The sequence below is a fragment of the Rhea pennata genome, chromosome 4, assembly GCF_028389875.1.
Source record: "Rhea pennata isolate bPtePen1 chromosome 4, bPtePen1.pri, whole genome shotgun sequence".
Taxonomy (NCBI): Eukaryota; Metazoa; Chordata; class Aves; order Rheiformes; family Rheidae; genus Rhea; species Rhea pennata.
In genome coordinates, this window is record NC_084666.1 from 76,321,968 (window position 1) to 76,342,748 (window position 20,781).

The window sequence follows — 20,781 nt, forward strand, 5'->3', positions numbered from 1 at the left end:
CAGTAAAGCTGTCTTAATGGGAATATAAAATTCACTGGTCACAGAAGGATCTTTTCACAGTTCAGTCAGCTGATCATTTTGTATAACTTATTATGTAATTCTTCTTTGGGCACAAGGAAAGCAAGGACTTAAACCTGAAAGTGAACAGCATCACTGACTATAAAGACCAGACTCCTCAAAATAATGGTTACAGCAGCCTACTTGCTTGTTTCCCTTCAGATGTCCATATCCTCTTCTATTGCTGGCAGACAACTGAGACAGAAGCTCCTGCACTTGCAGGAGTAACATTAATGGAAAAAGAATCTGTGCACTGTGTTAGCACTCTTTCTTGCTATTAATGAAGTGATAGTTTCAGCAGCGCAACTAAATGAGTGCAACTGATTAGAAAAACTTTCCATTCTCTCTTTTAAAGGCCATCCTAAACACTGTGTTTACGCCGTTTAGCCAAGAGCACAGTAAACTTAAAACAGATATTTCGGTTACCATGACACGAAAAGCAATTCTCGTGGGAGTTAAAAGGACAGACAGTGAAATTCAATCTACTAGGTCTGTTTTAAGACAATCTTCCCCCCCACCGCCTTACCTGATAACCTCTGATTCTTTCCATTTCTTTACTGGCTAGTGGATTGCTCTTTACCACACAGACCAACGCCTTCACAGCTGCATACAATCCTTCTACATCTGATGCCATGGCTACAAGCCCCAAAATAGCAGCAGCTCCACCTATGTACTGCAGTGTAGTGGCAACAGGCTTGGGGACAAACGTTCTGACTCCTGTGCATGGGTAGTGAAAATAAACTAATGAAAACCAATACTTTCTTATTCAAAATCATTTAATCTAAGTAACCCGCATTCCGGTATTGTTTTGTTTATTAAGAGAATATCACTAGATGAATTATGATCACCTCAGGAGAAGGAAATACTGCATTGCAAAATAGTTCCTGAGTTAAGAGAAACAGTTAAGTATATTTTTATACTGGTCCTCATTAAACCAAAGCAAGTTATCTTGTATCAATAAAAAGAGATCGTACGTCAATAAACACAAAATAGATTATGTACATGATTATTATGTGTGTGGTACATTGTCAAACCTATCTTCTAGATCTCAGTTCTTATATATGGTTGATTAACAATGCTCACAGATACTAATTATCCAACACTCACCCAAATATCCTATCAAAGCTGCACCAATAGTGCGTGCTGGTCCATTCAGATGCCCTGCTGAGTTATGTAGCAATTTCACAGGTGTGGCATTTTCATGAGAAGAAATTGCCAGCTGAAAAAAACAACGAAAACAAGGAAAAGGGAGGCTGACAGGAAGGTATATAGATATCTATAACAACCTACATATTTTTCTCCTATGATAAAGGATGAGAAACATAAGAAAAAAACAAATTATGCCAGAAGTCATTAGAACATCCTCTAGAAGAAAGAGGAATCTTCAGTCTCCAAAGTTTAAAACTGATTAATCAAACTAACTTAAAGAAAAAAAAGACAACTGATAGTCCTTTGTACAAATAATTAATTCGAAGAAAAAATGTAAAATTAATATTCAGGTTTTCAATCTGAAAAGAGGATTAAGTGATCAGCTTTGTTCAACAACATTATCTGAACTTATTCTATAGAATTAACAACTGTTATCTACATTAAACAGCCAAGATACTTCCAAAAGGGGATAAAATATACACCTTTCACTAATTTTAAAAATAGGAATAAAATCTAGGAGCACAGTCTCCCTCAAATACTTAAAAAATAGGAAAATAATCATGGGTAATACTTCTACTAAGCACTTTATTCTTATTATAACATAACATTCCTTTGAGCAAAATCACTTGAATATAGGTAAAGGAACAAAAGAAAGAAATTCTTGAATGTTAAATGGCTAATTTCACACTAACAAGTATTACACACTAACAAACTTATTTTCAAACATACCTGTTTTGCAATGGCTTTACTATCCAACTTGTTGTAAACTTTCCTTATTTTTGCCACGGTGAACGAAGAAACTGAGAGTGCATAGAGACCAAAAGAGACCTTCTCTTCTGGTACCAAAGATACTGGAGACGAGTTGACTCCTTCCGACTTAGAATCTTTGCCTTAAGGAAACGAAAAAAGCTCATTTCAAAAGTAGTACTGTTTTAGTGGTCAGTTTTAAGAGTAACATATTAAGTAAATTATTCTGCAGAATAATAGTGGAAGAGACTTTTCACAGATGGCTGAGATTTGATATTGCCTTTGTGTATTTGCTCACCTTACCCGTGCACAACTTGATGGCAAACAACTTACGCAATGAAAGTACTAATTAAAATTACAAGGCAGCATTTGACACACTCTTTTTAAAAGATCTACTCTATTTACCCTCAATAGTAGCTAGTAGCCTGTGGCTTGGCCATGCAGTACAAGATGTGGTTCTTCCTCATCTGAATTTTTGCAAGAAAAATTTCTCAATTTGTGTTTAGGCAAGAGGCTGTTCCCTTCCCTCCCTTCATCTGAAGGATGTTCCCTTGCCCTCCTTTCATCTGAAGGAGGGCAAACAGAATAGCCAATAAATAGAAAAGTAATTGTCCATTTGCATCTTGGTCTGTGGTAACACATACACTAGGCTTTACATAATGGCTTGCTAATAAAACCACCTTTAAAAATGGCACAAGAGATGCAAGAATGTCAGGGCCTTCTGGTCCTCATTCAGTGAAGAGGACACATAGTCAAATATAACTTTTTCCATCGACTGCTCCCGAAGTGCTTCTTAAGAAGCACTGTGAATGCCATGATAGACAGTCGCCTACAATGCTCAGAGGAAGCGTGCAAAGCTCAGCACCTGAAAGCTTAGGAAGGAGATTTGCTTCCACATCATCTTTCCAGGTCAATGGTTATCTGCAACTCTGGTGAAATACATTCAAAGAATTTAGAAAGCAGAAAAGTGTCAAGGTTCCTCACACTGAAATGAGAAACTAGGTGTCTAACTAACGTGTTGAATGAGGGCTTAAGTCTCACTTGACAGAGAATTTCTGATGTCTCAACATTTCTTCAAAAAATGAAATCCTCATTCAATCACCTGCTCACATGAATGCCCCAAGAACACTCTTCTATTCCAGCAAGTGGATAAAGGAACTCATTTCCCTGAACTAACTGGTCTTTGAGGGGTATTCGAAGACCTAAAATATATCAAGTTTTTCATTTTGTGGTTTAAATGTAGAAAAAAAATACCAGAAGAGTGCCACCTTGCTTACTGAAAAAAAAAAAGAGATAAACTTTTTGGAAGAAGTACTGCATTGGCAAATGATTCAAGTCAGCTACAGTTCCCTCTGAAAGGGCAACAGTGGAGGATGGCAGGGCTCTTCTCCTCTCCAATATCCCCCCAAGCTATCATTATGTTAAGGGAAAGCAAACCTTTTGGGTAGGGAGGCTACCTCTGTCAAATCCCTTAAGGTTTGGTATGGTGCACGTTATATGAACAGAAGCCCAGCCTCAACTAGAAACACATCCTCTGTTTTAGTTGTGCACTACTCCTGAAATACAATGAAAGGAAAAAGCTTGTACAGGTTTAATACGTTGCCACACTCGGAAAGCGCAACATGTTAGGAAATGAAGAATTCTTACTATAAGTTATCACGGGCTTTCTGGTGAGCATGGTCTTAGCATAAAGGCAGGAGGATTTTTTCTTCTCAGAAGTGAATTAACAAATCCATTCATGGAATTTGACTTGGCTAATTTTGTAATAAATCTTTGTGCAGAGACAGTTTCTTTAGGATATAACATAGAGACAGGAGGAGGCAAAGTCCTTTCCAGGGGAAATTACCGCTAACTAGCAGATACCCAAACCTAGAGTTGCTTGCTAAGTTTGACTAGCTGTCAAAAGAGCAAGTATGTCACGGAGAGCTGTGCATGAAAAAAATTCAATGGCCTAAAGCTTCTGGCTCGAGACATCCAAGGAGAACTAACCCGTTTTTCATGATACTTTAGTCTTTCACAGCCTTGATCATTTACATTTGTGTTTTTTTCTGCCTCAGCTCTAAGAAAAACATCTAGTATGAAAGGCATGATTCTGCGTGCTCCCTACATGTACATTTGTTTCACTCTTCGCTCACTGCCCCCTGTCCTGAGGAGGTAATGGTTTCTCTCAGGAAAAACTGGAAAGTATTATAGTCCTCATAAGAAAAAAAAGACCAAAAAAAAAAAAAAAAAAAAGGAAAAAACCCAAAACCCACAAGGACAAGCAGACTTGATATCTTCCACCTTTTTTAAAAAAGGAATTATTTTTCACTTGCCAGCTCTCTGACACCCAGATAAAGTAATGAACATCATCTGGCAGTATGCTGACATTAATGAGGATGGAATCTAACTGTACAGAAAGACAGGGAGGGTGCTGCAGAAGAGAAGTATCCTGCCTAATGACAGCTCATCTTATCCGAGCTAACGAAGAATCCATTGTTTGAACAGTTCAAAGACAGAGCTGCGGCAACACATCTCTAACAAAGATCATTCCAATCCTTTCAAGATGCATCTTCTTCTATTTCAAACAAGAAGGTTTAAAAAGAAAAAAATGTAATCGAACCATTACCCATGTTTATTTGCAACAAATGCTTAAGAGTATTTGCTGCACTGCAATCCCTCCTATTCAATTTTATTCTCAGGCGACCTATTTAGGCACTATAATCAATTGCATTTCAAGGTAACTCTGTTTAAAGTACAGAATAAATTGCAAGAACTGTAAATAAGTATGATTGCTATAACATTTAGGAACTGCAACTTAAATAGACTTTCCGATTTTCCTTTCTACAGTAGATATTACATAGAGTACAAATAAAGACAAATTTTAAGGGTTTCTTAATAAACTAAAAACAAAATGAGGAATACGAGCACTTCTATCACACCTCAAGACAAGAACTAGCAAAAATATGTTAAAATGATAATTCTGATTTATATCACCATTTTCAATAGCTGCTATAGAGCTATTTACATTATCAGCTTTTCCTCTCCTCTATGGTATCTTCATATTTCTCAGTTCTTTTGCAAATAGATACACAAAAGGTTCAGCTACACCTGTGCCAAGTTGCTTGCTGCAACTACTTACATGGTAAGTACACGGCTTGAAAACTTCCAACGTAATTTGGTCCCAGGTCATAAATAGTGCTAACGCTTGCAGCAGGCAAAACTTCCTCCAAGAAGTGCGTAGGCCCCAAACGCCACACCAAGGAGGAGAGCTGGCGCTGGGCTGGTGGCGTGCCAATATAGGAATAAACGGTGCTGACCACAGGTGGGTTGGCAGAACCAGACCCACTAGGACTACTGTGAATGTAGTGAAGCTGTAAGGAAGAAAATACTGTAAAGTTACTGAGAGAGCACGAGTATCGTGAAGAGAGCGCAGACATATTAAAAATTCAGGAAAGTGGTTTGCAAACAAGGGGGTGCTCTGAATGATACGTAACACATTGTATTGTAACACCATATAGCAAAAGTGAGGAATATTATCCAGAAGGAAATGTATAATCACAAGTTAATTGGCTTTCAAAGGATCAAGCTGCATATGATAACACAGGATGAGAACACATGACCTCTGCGCTCAAAAACTCTGAAGAATGAGGTGATATTGTATCTTGGAACACCTTTGTTTAAAAAGCTTTTTGTTAATATTATAATCTATTTAGCAGTGTAGCTATGCCACACCTGCTTAGCATTCAGTGCACCATTCATACCCTCTCTCCTTCATTGTTTCTACTGCTCATGCATGAGATGGTATTTGTTGACTTCTTTCAACTAGTGCTGGGTCAGAGCTGTGCACCGAGAAAAGACTCATCTTTTTAAGGGTCTTCTCTTGTTCGTAAGAAATGTTGGAAGCTGGACAATGAATGAAGCACTGAATTCACAAGAATTCAGATAAGTTTTATATCTTAAAGCAGGTAGTACCGCACCTTTATGTAGGATGCCACCCAAGCACAAGTCAAGACCACAGCTGGCATGTAAAGGAAACATTCTTTCTTATTTTTTTTATATATATTTGCCATATATGCATGTATATATATACTTTATATACATATATATATAACATACAAACACAAAAGCGTGTGTGTGTGTATATATATATATATACACACACACAATGTGTGTTTGCACGCATGTATATTCACACACACAGTACCTTTATACTCTTGTTATATTTATATTATATTCATGCATTTCTAAATAAATTATTGTATACACCTTCTATAAATGTATTTTTATTTTATATATATTTCTTTACGCATATTTGTTTTGTGTATATAAATACATTTATAAATATATAAACATATACACATGTATGTGTGTGTGTGTGTATATATATACATACATATATATATTTATTAAAAAGTGTGTGAGCATGTGCACAGAGAGAGAGAGAGCGATTACTCCCACAGTAAAAGCGAGGATTTAAAGGTTTATTTTACCTTGACAGTGTTAACAAGCTGTCCATCCAGGTAGAGTGCAGCTGTACTGTTCTTTAGCATGCCTTTACTCATGACCAGAACTAGGTGATGCCACTGGCCTTCCACTATAAGGTCACCACAGCGGAAACGAGCACAACAAGGGAGAATTTCATAAAATGATGATTCTTCACTGAAGTCATCAACTAAAAGGAAAGGAACACTCAGTGGGTGCAAGTAAAGATGTTATGAGTATGAGATTCTTATATCATTAGACTTGACATGAAACATACTCTAAAGGGATACATTAGGGCCAAAATTTTAGAAGCGTATGTAATAATGTGACAAAAAAAAAGTAGTAATGTGATATAAATAGTTTTAAATATTTTGTTTAAAACTTTCAAATACAAAAACCGAAAGAATGAAATTAGAGGTTTTTTTTAAAAGTGTATTCAGATTATAGTATCACAGTTTGACAGATCGAACTTCCTTACATAACTCAAGCAAATGTAGTTTTATTAACATTAAAGCCTGGTCTTGTTTTGCCTTAATTCTTCTCTAATAAAATTCCCAGGATACTTTTAAAGTTTTGATGATTGCATTTTCCTTCTCTCCTCCGATCTTCTTATTGAAATTTTAACTGAACTTTTTAAAACTGCAATAATTAGCTGAGTGAAGTTTCTTACATCTTTCTAATGCCACTACGTAAGTCGAAAAATATTGTCGTTTTTAAAAGAAACTCTACAGAAGTAGTCAGCAAGAGATAACAGATGTCTCTCTAGAACTGCAAAGCTATTTTTCATCTTTCTCATACTGTAGAAGTATGCAGTCAACAGCAGGAAATTCTACGCTGCAGACTAACACTTTTTTGTACCTGCATTAAATCAGATGATTACAAAATAAATTAACACCTGGACACTTGGTCCAGCTCTATTTGTACTCCAGTCAACAACTTCAGTATTGACTCACTAGTATTTGGAAAAACAGTTGGTTCAACAGATCAGAAAATCCATCTTGATTGATTTTTTTTCCCCCCATGAAACGACCATCATTATAAACAGAAGATGGGCTAATTACCAAGTCAAGAAACAGTGAGAGTTCGTAAGAAACTTACTGTAATACCGGCCCTCTCAGACTTTTATGAGCAGAGAAAGGAAGCCACCATGTTAATTTAAGTTAATAAACCCCAAAAGAAGAAGAAGAAAAAAGATAGAGTGAAATGAGGGTATTTTGCAGAATAGCTCAATAGTCTTTGTCCTAACCTGCAAATTTTCAGAAGATCTGGAATGCTGTAAGCCATGTTTATCAAATACTTGCTAAACACTGTTTTCACAGGTAGCTTGCAATTGTCTTGCTTAAGCAATTAGGTGACACATACCAAAACACGTAAATAAATGGAAAGTTTTTTCAAAGCATTTGTGCAAGAATCATCACGCTAAATTGCATAGCAGCATTAAGTGAATTAAAGTTGGATTAAAAGCCTTAGATTTTGTTCCTTAATAAAAGCTGCAAAAAAGATAGTTGACTAGAGAGAAACACATCAGGTACGGGCTAGCTGGTATTTAGAATTCAGACTTTGGCATACTAGCGTTCCTTCTTCCCTTCTTGAAATTCCTAAGAAAATTTTAGTTTCAGAACTAGTTCAGTCTTCTGAACTATGCTGCTACTGAAGGAATGACTTTTGTCAATTAAAACATTTGCCCAAGTCAAAAGTAAGAATTAAGGTGTCTCATGTGTTCTAGTTTTTAGTATCTTTACCTCAGTTAGTCCCCATAGGCTTTCCTTAGAAATATCACTGACATTTGAAATATCAGTGATGTTTGGGCCATAGTTCACCTGACCAGATGTGAGCATCTTCTGCTGTAGGGTAAGGGGAACCGCACTGCACGCTCCCTCAGCTATATTGGCTACTTTTGCACTCATTAAAAAATGCTTCTATCTTAGACACGTGTGGCCAGATGAACCTGCTCCCAACGCCTCCGTAAGGGTTGCAAACCAGAAGTTCCCGACCACCAGTCCCCATTCACCCATCTATATTCCTCAATACTTCTCAGGTCTTTCTTCAATAACAGGTGCTCAATTCCCTTCTTTTGAAGGCTTAAACACACTTCGCCTCTCGATACAAGATTTTTTAATTTCTCTAAAAGACTTTCTTTGATTTCATACCAGAAAGCATGATCAATTTGCAGTACTTGGGCGCACTGTTTCCCTGCCACCAAGTAGAGTCACCCACACCGCACTTGAAAGCTAGAGAGGGGACAACAACAAATGTCAAAAATTCTCCACTAAGGAGCACTTCAACAGCAAATAGAGCTTTTTCAGATCTCTTCTCATTCTTTCATATTCAGGGAGTAGAATTCACTAATCCTCTTACCTCAGTGGCAGCGTGTACAGAGAAAACTGAACTCTTCTCTTTAGAGGCAGCAAAAAACAAATGATAAAACCAGAGTACTTGGAACAAACTTTCAGGTACAGAAACAATCTTTTCTCCAGTTTTCCCTCACTCAGCCAACCACCTTGAAGTACAATTCCCAATCACAAAAAGAATCCTTAAACTCCCCGTTTAGTGTTACAAGAGGCTGCGAGCCCTTTCAACCCCGAACGCCGGTGGGCCTTCTATCTCAGTTCTTCAGGTACTTATCTGCTCAGTGTTCCCTAAGACACCACCAGCTACTACTTAGCTGTGATAGGGTGGCACTCCACTGCAGTATGTGATTAAAACCTGTCTTTGCAGCCAGTTAAGAGACCTTGAGCTCTTTTCTGACAAAGCCTCTTCAAATCCAATCTTTTTAAAAGAGTCAGATATACGGGCTTACAAACTAAACCCACACAATTTATAGCTCTAATGCAGGCAAAAATAATTAATGAAGATGGACTTATTTGATTCTCTCCTAGAAGAATTCGGTCTTTTAAGAAATAAAAAAATTGACAATATCTTTGTAATTAAAGAATTTTAGTTCTTGCCCTGTATTAACGGTCTTCAGACCAAGTTTTTGGCTTTGAACTTGACTTTTACTAACAAACTACTGTAGTTAATAATGTGAATGTTGATTTAGCATGAAAATATGGAGCATTCAATAATAATCTGCTTAGCTTTTTGTAAATAGTTACTGTTGTAAAAATTTTTTATTAGTACCTATTACTCAGCAGGAAAGAGCATGACTTTTTTTATACAGTATGAGTTTCCTCAGCATCCAAGGTATGAAATACCACACAAAAAAATCCATACAGCATCAAACACAATCAAACATTAGGCATACCTAAATATAATCAATTTTTTCATAAGCTGCAAGTTCAGAAATGCCAGAATGCCTTTAATTCAATTTCTGAACCATTAAGCGGTACTCAAGCTTTACAGAATATTACAAGAAAAAGATATTTCTCTTTTAGAAAACCAGGATATTTACAACCATTCTTGATTCACCACCTAAAGCATCTCATTCTCATCCCTAATCTTTTAAATTTGGTTTTCTCTGCAGGCTGGAAGTTGACAAAAATTGGAGGGGAAAAAAAAAACAAAAAACCAAAAAAAACCTAATAGCAACTTCCGTATCTTACAATGCAAAGTCTACCAAACTAGCAGTACAGACTACTCTAGCTACCCCACGGAAAACAGCGTTGCCCTTTTATGACGTTCACTGTTGGCACCCTCAAAACACAACAATTTCTTTTATCATGTATTGTTCCACTAAACTTCCAAATAATAATAATAAAGCAAGTTCATCCTGCAAATGATTAATCACTTTCAAATAACCAGCAAGCACTGGAGTATCCAGATCCAAAAAGTGTTCAGTCTTTCAGTTTACTATTTTCGATCTTCTTCACTGCCAGGATAGTTAGCATTTGTTCCCCTAAAAGGTGATGCCTAAAATGAACCATTCAAGTCAAATAGAGGCAAAAGCTTGCAAAAAAGGTGAAATATTCCCTCTTTCAAATCTCTAGTGCTCAGGTGTTTTGGTAGACTATTCATATGCATATACCAGCTGTTCTTCAGAAACTACAAATGCTTCTTTATTTCTGTAGGAATATCTATACATTTTGCATCCTTACATCGTCAAGAAACGTTCAGAGCTGGTGCAGCTGCAATAAGAATTCCATTAAACAAAACTTCTAAATACTATGTTTAAAATAAACTTGCTGTCATGCCTCAATAATACTGCCAGGAACAGCTGATGACACTGCTCATCTCTTACCGTAGTTTTGAAGTAACTCTTCTTTAGTTGATACAATTAGTGACCGATCTTTTGCTGAGAGGACAACGGCAAGGCATACATAGTGCTGCTCAGAGGAGTTTGCACGTCGCACTACAGTAAGCAGTCTGACAGGGTGGTTATTGGGAGGCGTACTAAAATGTTCAATGCAAAACCAAGTCGAGTAGCTTAAGCCAGATGGTGGTGGGAAAAATCTTTCACCTAAAAACAAAAATTAAAACCCATTATGGCTGAAGTGGCTGTCACTGTGGATAGCTATGTGCTCCTGTCCTTGTTCTCCTATCAGCTTGGACTCAAACTTCACTTCTTTCATCTGTGACTGAAGCCTGGATTTAAAAAATAACCACATAAAGCTAGCTCAGAGTGGTTTCTTTCAAAATCAAGTAAAGCAAAAATTGCACGGTATCCCCTTTTTAGAAACAAAAATTAACCCTAAAGATATACTTTCTTGGAGCACCTCAGTTTCAGTTCTTTGAACAAAAAAAATTGGAAATGCATTAGAAACAGTTAACATCCCGACAAGCTGAAGTGTAACCCAATTCACACACACGAGGACCACTGAACTATTTCATAACAGCAGCAAGCAATGAGAACGCTATCTAGTCTTCGCTGAAGCAGGTCTCTCTCCCACGTACACTTAAATCTATCTGATAGCCCAGGGTGCTCTCCCTCTAATAATAATTCTATTTCACTGCAACAAAACTTCAACTTTGCTTTTGTACTTCAGACCATTTTTAACTATGTGATCATGCTCGATTAGGTCCACTGCCTACCAGGCTTCCACAGGCAGAGCAGCATACAGTGAACAGATTTCAGGGATGTGAAAGAATTGTTGTAGCATTTTTCTGATATAGCATTACAACGAAGTCCACGTTTCCTGTGCTCTGTGTACCTAACACTGCTAACGCAACCTTTCCTTAATGCGTATACCAGGCTCTTTATACTATATACAAGAGCAAGAAAACGTACCAAGAAAAGAAAAAAAGTCTGTTCAACCTTTTGCTGAAAGCCTTATATTTTATATTTACATTTCATACTGCTTTTCATTGACTTGGGGGAAAAAGTGACAGTAACATACAAGAAAGGATTCAAAAAGGAGTTCGCAGTTTAGAGTGTACAACATCCAATGCCATACTATCACTTCGTGGTTAACAAAGAAACGTAAGAGAAATGAACATCATCAAATACAGAATACTGGTAACAGTAATACTTGAGTACTTACCAGTTCCAATTCCACTGACAACTGCACCATCGATAAGTCCTGTTGTGACAGCGTTATTTGTAGGTGCGTTATGGGGAGCCAAACTTGGCAAGAACAGGCAGCTGTTATAACACCAGGAATGCACTAGAGTTAGTGAAAGTCAATATAGCCAGGGTTTGATACAAAGAAAATATAGCCTAGAAAAATACACCATAAGCATACCACCACTCTCCTTGACTGCATGGGTTAATGAAAAGTGGAAATGAACTCTCAAGAGTTTTCCTGGTGGAGGTAAACTGTCTCCAGCGCAAAGAGCTTTGGCAGTATATCTCTACGGTGCCAAGGAGCAAAGGCTTATGCCCATGCAACATTTCTTAATTGATTACGGCAGCCTTCATAGGCAACCAGTGAGATTACAAGAAGTCACAGTTGCATTATGTGGGTTAATTCCGGGTAAGTTACCAGCGCCTATAGATCTCCTGGAGTAACCACAGCAATAATTTACTTTGTTAACATATTTCAATTTGTTCTTTTATCTAAGAAGTTTTTTCCTCTTATAAAGGATGTAGCAGAGAGCTTTGAGCGCCATTTCTTTTCAAAGACAGAGTCCCCGGCAATATTGGATGTAAAGGCTACATGCTGGACGGGCCCTGCATGCTTGCTTTGCCGTAGCAGTGGAGCTCATAAATACCCAGACTGGATTACGCTCTCAGACGTTGCCTGAACAAATGTGAACTTGAACACCATGATGCAACTGGCTCTGTTTTCTAAGCCCATGCCAGAACACAAGTAGACTTAACAGAGGACACTCGGTAATGTTAATACTAGAGGGTCAAAGAGAAGGTAGACTGAAGGAATTCTGTCAGGTGAGGCTGCTTTCTAGTTTTATGAAATTGTGGTATTGTCCTAGATGATAGACCATTTCTACCTCTTTTTAAAATTCTTTTAAAGGGAGACTAAAATAAAGGTGTTGCGGAGCTACTCATCTCATACGAGAATTCGTAACTTTCTTCTGGGCTTCTTGCCATTTTTACTTATTCTTATCACTAGAAACTTTTTAGCAAAGCTTCTAGTCAAGTTTTTAAAGCTTTTAACCAAGTTTCTGGGATATTCTAAACAATTACTCACCATTCAAGGTTTCGTTCTGACTTGAGCATATGTCACAACATGCCATCAAGATACCTGCCTTCAGTCTATTTGCCAGCCCCAGTCTACGGATCAGTCTACACATAGTTAAAGGAGACCTATTTCCTTTACTATTAACTCACATTTTTAATAACAGTTTTAGAGATATTTGGCCCTCAGCACTGGACAAAAATTAGTATTCTGAGATTCTTCCACTGCTCCATTTCTATATCAGATAAAAAGGCAAAACATTTTGCATAAACAAAAGCTGAGAATGACATCATATTTTAATTTTCTATACAGATAAGCTACGTCACAGATGATCCTCACAAAGTCTCTCACTTCAATGTGAAAGAGAAAAAACATTAAGAGAAGAGATGAGGTGGTAAAAGACAGGAGGAGTTAAGTGTTGTACTTGAGCAACGCCTCCAGTAAATCAAGTTTTTCCACAGTTATTTGAACTCAACATAGTTTTCATTTCTGCTTTAAGTATATTTCTGCTTTGTCCACTTCCTCATTACCATTTTCTCCAGAAGTTTTAAGCAGACCTCAGTGCATATAAGCCGTTCAAATGCTGCACACGAATCCTAGCAGCTCATACCTTTCTGCAAGAGTATGTTAGTGTTCATTTATTTTAAAACAGCCTTAATTACACACAGGAAAACCAGATCTGAGTGGGTACTACCCTTGCACACATAAGCACTTACACTTTCATTATAACAAGCCATCAGTGACTTCAATAATTACACTGAATTGAAGTTCACGTGGCGTGAAATATTCTACTCTTTTCTTTAAATCTAATCACCTATTTTCAGTTTGCAAGTTTTTTGTTAAAAATGACAAGCATACACTTGAAAGAAGAAAGTACACATTACACCGTGTACTACGCTCTCCCAGAGCACCGTAGGACCTTACCCGAACCCTTCAAGAGACGTGTCAAATTCAATAAATGCAGGAGTGACCGATGATCCGTGAAGCCTGATATCGTGTGGGGTAGTCATGGACACCAAACACTTCACTCTCGTCAGGGGTACTGTGCTCCCTTCTGCTGGTTTTAGCAGGCTCTTGCTTATCCGGTAGCGGTTGTCTTCATGCAGGCTGAACACATTGTCAGAACCCAGACCTTCCATCGAGGTAACCATGCTATCTACGGTAGAAGCCAAGAGAAAACAAAAGCATTGCCAAAAAGGAGACGCTTTCAGGCCACGTATTTGGGCTTTTCAGTACCGCAGGGCAGAGTTCAATGGTCATTAACAAGTTCAGCCTCTCAGCGAGAAGGATACACGTTGGGAAGTATTACTCTCATTATAAAAATGTTCAACTAAGCAAAAGAGATTAATGTCTTGTGCAAGATTTTACAGAAAGCCTGTGGTAAAGCCAAAAACTGAGTCAATAACCCATATCCCATTGCCTAACATAGGGAAAATGCCCCTTTTGCATAACCTTTGTTTCGGGTGCATTCCTGTTACATGACCTATTAGACAGGAAAAAACTCTGATTCATGTTTTTCATTTGCAGCAACTCTGAACTAAAATTCTCAGAGCAAGCTGAAAGTAAGCTCAGTAAGCTTAGCTTAGTAGATTCAGTATGCTAACTTGCAAGATACCCAGGAAGCTAGCTTTGCCCATTCTCTTTCCTGTGTTAAAAACTTTTCAGATCGACATGTTCACAAAGTAATGCCCTCCTCACCCCCAGAACACATCTATTAAAAAAAAAAAAAAAAAAAAAAAAGAAAAAAAGTCTACACTGGCCAACAGAAAAACCTAACTCCCCCCTCTATTCAGCAGTTCAGCAGTACTGCATCTAGTGACATAACACAAGTTCAGTTATTTCTACTTCAGAGATACAAGATCGTGTATGAGAGCTGTGTAGACTGGGGGTAGAGGGAAGGGGTTTAAAGTTTGTAATTTAACACCATCCAAGATGCTTTCTAAATCCTTTCAAATAATTCAGACATTTCAATTAAGATATTTTTAATGGTGTTCTACAGCTGGACAAACGCCAATGAGTTTACACCAACAAATACCAAATGCTTTGGAAACTTCCCTATACTACACTAACAGCTATGTCCAAGCTCTACAACTTAGGGATGATGATAATAATAATAGAAAAAAGAGTAAGTGTGGAAAAGAGGATCGGATTGGCTGGAGAAACCTACCTATACTAAACTCAAACCCACCCCTATTACAGATGTTTAGTTCAATTTATCAGACTGATTTATTAAATATCTGGAAAACAGACAACTGTTCTAGTGTGATAATTATAGCTGATGCGCAATTGCTGTATGAGCTACTCATACATAGATGAAGTACTCATACGTGGATGAACTTGCACGACAGGATACCACGCAAAGACACAACAAAAATTTTCACAGGGTATGATTTAGGGTATCTCATTTAGATAGTGAATGTCCGGTCAAAATAAATTGTGAATACCTTCTGTCAGTGTTAATTACACAATTAAGACTAAAGCTTACATACAGCAATCAGAAAGGTGTTTTTTTTTTTTTTTTTTTAAGGGTGTGCAACCCTGTCCTTTTTCTTCAAAAGGTTTAGATTACTGTGTGTTCATAATTAAATCCATGCTTAGTACCTTCTATTAAAGGTTTAAATTTGAAGTATATCAAGAACATAAACATACTGAAAGGGAGCAATGAAGAAAATACTGTAAATATTTATCATGAAAAATTGATGAATGAAACAGAAATTCCTGAACTTTAAACAATTAAGAGTGGAGTTTCCAACTTTAAATTTGGCCTCTTTCTGAGTAAGAGAATTATTAGGTTGAGATATTTTCCCAGATTTTAAGTTTTCCTCATCCTATTTTTTTAATTCTATTTCCTTTTCGTTACTAGTGATGCTAACAATGACATGGATTCTTAGTCTAGCTAAAATAAATGGAATTAGGCTAAAGTGTAGGAGTTTGAGTTATTTTATCTGCCACTATCAAATCTATGAAAGAACCTATGAATTGAACCTAAATGGATGTAGTGACATGTGATGTGCACACAAAAGTATCTGAAAGTAATAGTCTTCCTTTTACTTTAAATAACTACAGTCATATATTCTACTAAAAAAAACCCTCAAAAGCAAGTTATCATCCTATTTAATGATAGCTCTTCCTAAAATCGAAAATACAAATTATCTCACTGGATGTGTACTGCGAAATAGAAGTACAGAATCATAGAATCAGTAAGGTTGGAGGGACCTCTGGAGATCATCTAGTCCAATCTCCCTGCTCAGCAGGGTCACCTAGAACATACTATGTTCTCTCTCCATTTAGAACTTTTTCAAGCCCAATTTGTTTTGACTGTTTCACATGTATACAAAGCTGGGGGTGGAATATAGGTCTTTCTGGATGTTTATCTACAAACTTTTATGAAGTGCACAACTGGGGGCTCTGAAACTTTTCAAATCAGATTTCTAGAACTTGAGCACTTACTTCTCATTTCTGGTTCAAAACTCAGTGAGCTGGGTTTGTGCACTCGATATTGTTTCAGTAGTTTTTTGTCCCAAGCTCCGCAATTCAAAGGATTTCCCAGGCGTAAAAATTCCCTATGAGAATAAAAAAAAAATTACACATCAAATTATCTATTTGTATTCCCAGAATGACATCAAGTCTAATAGCAATTTTTTAAAAGTGACAATAATTACTTTAATTCTACGTAACTTTAAAACTAAATAGGTATAAATAAAATATAAAATGAGGAATAATTACAAGAAATATTTGACTCATTCAAAATTATTTCAGTTTTATACAAACCTGACTTTTCAACTGATTAAACAATTTTAACAAAGCGCACCATTTCTAGTGTGAGTTATCCTGGCTAAAACGCCCTGCAGTGAGACTGTTACTATCTGCAGGAGACTATAAGAACGCATGCTCATTCGTATCCAGCAAGTTGAACTCACTGGGAAAGGCAGGTCACAGGCTGAAGAGAGAATGTGACATTGGCATTACTTTATTAGAGTGTCCATCTTAAGCAGAGGGATAGTTTCATGGCTGTCGATACCTATACCTACAGACACCTGCACCATCAACATCTACATTCAGGGAAGCTTAAGTCCCCATGTTGAGACCATCAGCAAGGTGCTAGCTGCAGAATGGTTGCTGGTACTGGTGCATATCACTGAAGCGAACTGGCAAACCGTCTTCTCTGACGCTAAGGCTGCAAGTCAGCCGGTCAACACTCCGCAGTCGATTTTAAAAGTTCTCTATTCCAGTTGAGATTTACAGATCAGTTCAAAGCATCGCACACTTGTGTGGGTACTTCTCCAATGGCTCAAAAAACGCTCTTGACAAACTTCTCAAATTTGTTTTTTTAAGTACTTGCATAGATATATAAACATACTCGCATTAACACGCAGAAAGATTAACTTCTTGGAACTATACTGATGACTATGCATCTCAACAAATACTGTAAGTTATAAACACGATGCTATTTCCTTTATTTATTTTTTTCTATCTATTCTCAGAAGCTTGATTTTACAAGAAAGCTTGCCTTTAACAGGACCAGCCACTATTATCAAAGTACAAGAGGGCAGTAAATCCCATTATCTCCCCTAAAGGTTTCAATTTTTAGACTTTATTTAAATCATATTCCTGTTTCCTTCACATAACTACAGTGCTAAATAAAACAGCTGGGTTGAACTTTTTCTGATCTGAGCTATTTAATGTTGCATAGAAACATCTAGGAATCTATTGTCTTCTATGGCAATGGTAGCTTTTAAAGCCATCACATTTGCTCTTCCTGACAACCTAGCCAGGAACTGCACTTCTGATAACCTCTGAAGACTTGCAGGAAGAAGGAAGGAAGCATTCAGCTTCCATAAATCTCTGCAAAACAAAGAAAACAGACGCTTTCCGTCTCCCCAAATTCCTAACATCTCCAAGGTTACGTGCCAATTAACAAAAGCGAGACAGCCTATTTAAGGAGAAATAAAATGGGATTCTGGGCAATCACTATCACACAAGGTCATTTATGCTGTCTAACAATCAAAGCTATTTACAGCCAGCCAGCAACAGCGCAGGCACAAGGGCCCAGCTTGACCGGATTTCGGTACGCATTTCTGACCTCAGCACCATCGGCTGCAGCGCCTGAGACGCCAGCCTTTCAAACATCCTCTGGAGCGGGGGATGCAACGAATGGTCCTCGTCGGCCAGAGCAGCGCTGCACCTTTGGAGGAGTCGTGCATGGAGTCCAGCTTCACACATGACTTGCTGGTTTCTTTCTGTATGCACTAGAGATTGCAATATGTTGGCCACTGCAAGCTGGAGATCTAGTGCATGCTAGGAAAAAAATTAAAGAATTAGCAATAAATACACATAACGTCCTGTACACACATGTGCATGCACATTTAAGTATGTGTGTGTGCGTGAAGACACTGCCATCTTCTTTTTCGAACAAAAAAGTTATATGAAAGGTTAACACAAAGTTTTTTTAAAAAAATAATAATTCAGTTATAGACGATTAAAATAACCTTTTCGCAAACGGAAATGAGACTCTATCTGCTTAGAGAGTACTAAGAACTTTTATCTTTATGATAGCTATGCTATTCCTAGATAACCAATCATCATCATTACTTCTAGAAAACATAAAAATATATGCAACGTAGCCGCCACGTTAATACCCCGAAGACAAGGAATCATAGAATCAGTAAGGTTGGCAGGGACCTCCGGAGATCACCTAGTCCAACCTCCCTGCTCAGCAGGTCACCTAGAGCACGTTAGACAGCATTGCATCCAGGCAGGCCTTGAATATCTCCAGAGAAGGAGGCTCCACAACCTCTCTGGGCAACCTGTGCCAGTGCTCTGTCATGAAACAAAAGATCTCCACGCTCACCACCAATAGAGAGCAACAAAAAGCAATCAAGACTAGCAACGCTTGCTAGCTTTTGGACTTTATTTTGATAAATAGTGTTCTTCAGGAAAGCCATCTCAAATGAAAGCTACTTAAACAATGTGCAAAAATGTCCAACAAATCTTCTAAATAAAAACAACCAGTAGTGTTTTTGCTCCAGAATTGTATTAAGCGAGTAGTACAGTTTGAGAACTAGAATGTTTTACAGTTATTTCAAACAGTACATATACAATGAGCTATACTACCCAACCTAACGTCCTCCTTGTACCACATGTAGTATCTGATACATTAGGGAACATAAGAATCCATCACAACGCTTGAGAAACACATCTGATAGCCACTTAAGACATTTTCTTGAATTTATACATTGCTGCCAGAAGGTCCAAAAAAAAACCCGGAAGTCTGTGAAATAAAGTGATTTATATCAGATCTTTTTCTATGCAACCAATTATTCAAACTTGATCACTCTGTTTTGTGAGATGTATTAGCTGATCATTATGAAATGAAAGTGCAACATGTCTTTTCCAGCCATCCTTTTTCCCCAGTCACTCTTAAAGCTTAAGATAGCAGATTTTTTGCCTACTTCTGGCTGTGTAGTTGATCCAACAGAGGCGAGAAGATCCAACATTGCAAGCATAGCACCAGGGTGGATAATAACCGCATCAGAACTCTGTATGGATGTAGATCCTGTCTGGACTTTTGCATCAGCAATGTTTTTCTGAGGGTAAACAGGAGGTGTTGAAACAGAGTGATATGCATGCCTGCAAGAAAAAAAGAATAACAAAACAAAACAAAAAAAATCAAAGTTATAAAACTCATCCATTCTTAGCTTTGCACTTCTCAAACTGCTGCTGCAAAGTTGAACCTGTACGTAGACATTGTTCCCCTCTCCTTTCCCTTCCTTCGATTAGATACACCAAATGCATTCCTCTTCTCAAATCTGTTCTTGCATATGCTCCCCTAAGACAACCTGAAAGGATCTCCATCTCTGGACTGTGCTCTAACTCAGCAGAGCTTTTCCTCAGATGCTGCATAGTCTAAAAAGTTTAAAACTTCATCACCTTCCTCTTCTTCTTCTAATTAAGGTGGCAACGCACGTAGTGATAGGAGTACACAATCTACCACTGTTCCTGCTACATGGGACATACTCAACTTCTACCATGTTTCTCCCCATTTGGTCTTCGTTATCAATTGTTTATGAAAACACGCTATTACGAATCCGTGGGCAATCTGTAATTAATCTCCAAGAACAGAAAGTTCATTTCAGGGTATACTCATGCCAGCAGTGCACATGCGCTCAGTCTTTCAACGGCTGCTCCAGTAATTTAGATTTACATTACGCTTTTTTTCTTTTTTTTTTTTATAGTGTGAGCCGAGGAAAAGAGGCTTTGACACACTGACTTCGAAGCTACTGCTCGCACCAACGGCCTTTGAAGCACTTCTCATTTCAGCGAAACTCCCCACAGCGTCGGCTCAACGAAGAACTTTTCGGCTACGGATTCAACATGTCGCTAGTGAGAGCAGCTAAGCAAACGGATGCTTTCAGAGCCATAGTTTAGAAGCAAGGATACCTCGCGTGGACCTGCTTCTTGAAAAGTTCATGCTCACCACAACAAAATGTAACAGGTATTATTTCTCTATTATTTCCCATTTATGCCTGGTTTTGAGAAGGGATACGGAACTTGCATGGAACAAGTTGCCCCGAAGGCCAAATATTCAGTGCTATTTTATAACAAGTGAATGCTTTTAAAAAGAGGTTTCTTCATATCAGACCAGTCCAAAGAGGCTTTTCCTTTCCTCTCCTCTCTCCCACTCTCAGCCATCGCAATCCACCTTCAAGAGCACTAACATTCAAGGAGTCTCTGTGCCTTACCCATTAAGCACTTCTGATCAGGAAATCTTTTTTTTTTTTTTTTTTTTTCTTGAGAAAAACAGGACATAGAGGGGAGATAAGCAAGGTCGGAAGTAGGATTCTGTCCTAAA

The 20,781-nt window shown here is 37.8% G+C and overlaps 1 protein-coding gene across 2 annotated transcripts in view; it reads right to left on the bottom strand.

Annotated features, from left to right (window-relative positions):
• The window catches only part of WDFY3 (WD repeat and FYVE domain containing 3), a 177,237-nt gene that overhangs the window by 60,643 nt on the left and 95,813 nt on the right, over window positions 1-20,781 (bottom strand). For both annotated transcript variants that reach the window (XM_062574355.1, XM_062574354.1), the window contains exons 14-24: window positions 19,382-19,559; window positions 18,013-18,227; window positions 16,380-16,492; window positions 13,854-14,085; window positions 11,835-11,935; window positions 10,595-10,813; window positions 6,426-6,607; window positions 5,075-5,306; window positions 1,936-2,096; window positions 1,165-1,276; window positions 584-774 (exon numbers count right to left, since the gene is read on the bottom strand). In XM_062574355.1, the coding sequence (XP_062430339.1) occupies window positions 584-774; window positions 1,165-1,276; window positions 1,936-2,096; window positions 5,075-5,306; window positions 6,426-6,607; window positions 10,595-10,813; window positions 11,835-11,935; window positions 13,854-14,085; window positions 16,380-16,492; window positions 18,013-18,227; window positions 19,382-19,559 (1,936 nt within the window). The remainder of the gene's footprint in view (window positions 1-583; window positions 775-1,164; window positions 1,277-1,935; window positions 2,097-5,074; window positions 5,307-6,425; window positions 6,608-10,594; window positions 10,814-11,834; window positions 11,936-13,853; window positions 14,086-16,379; window positions 16,493-18,012; window positions 18,228-19,381; window positions 19,560-20,781) is intronic.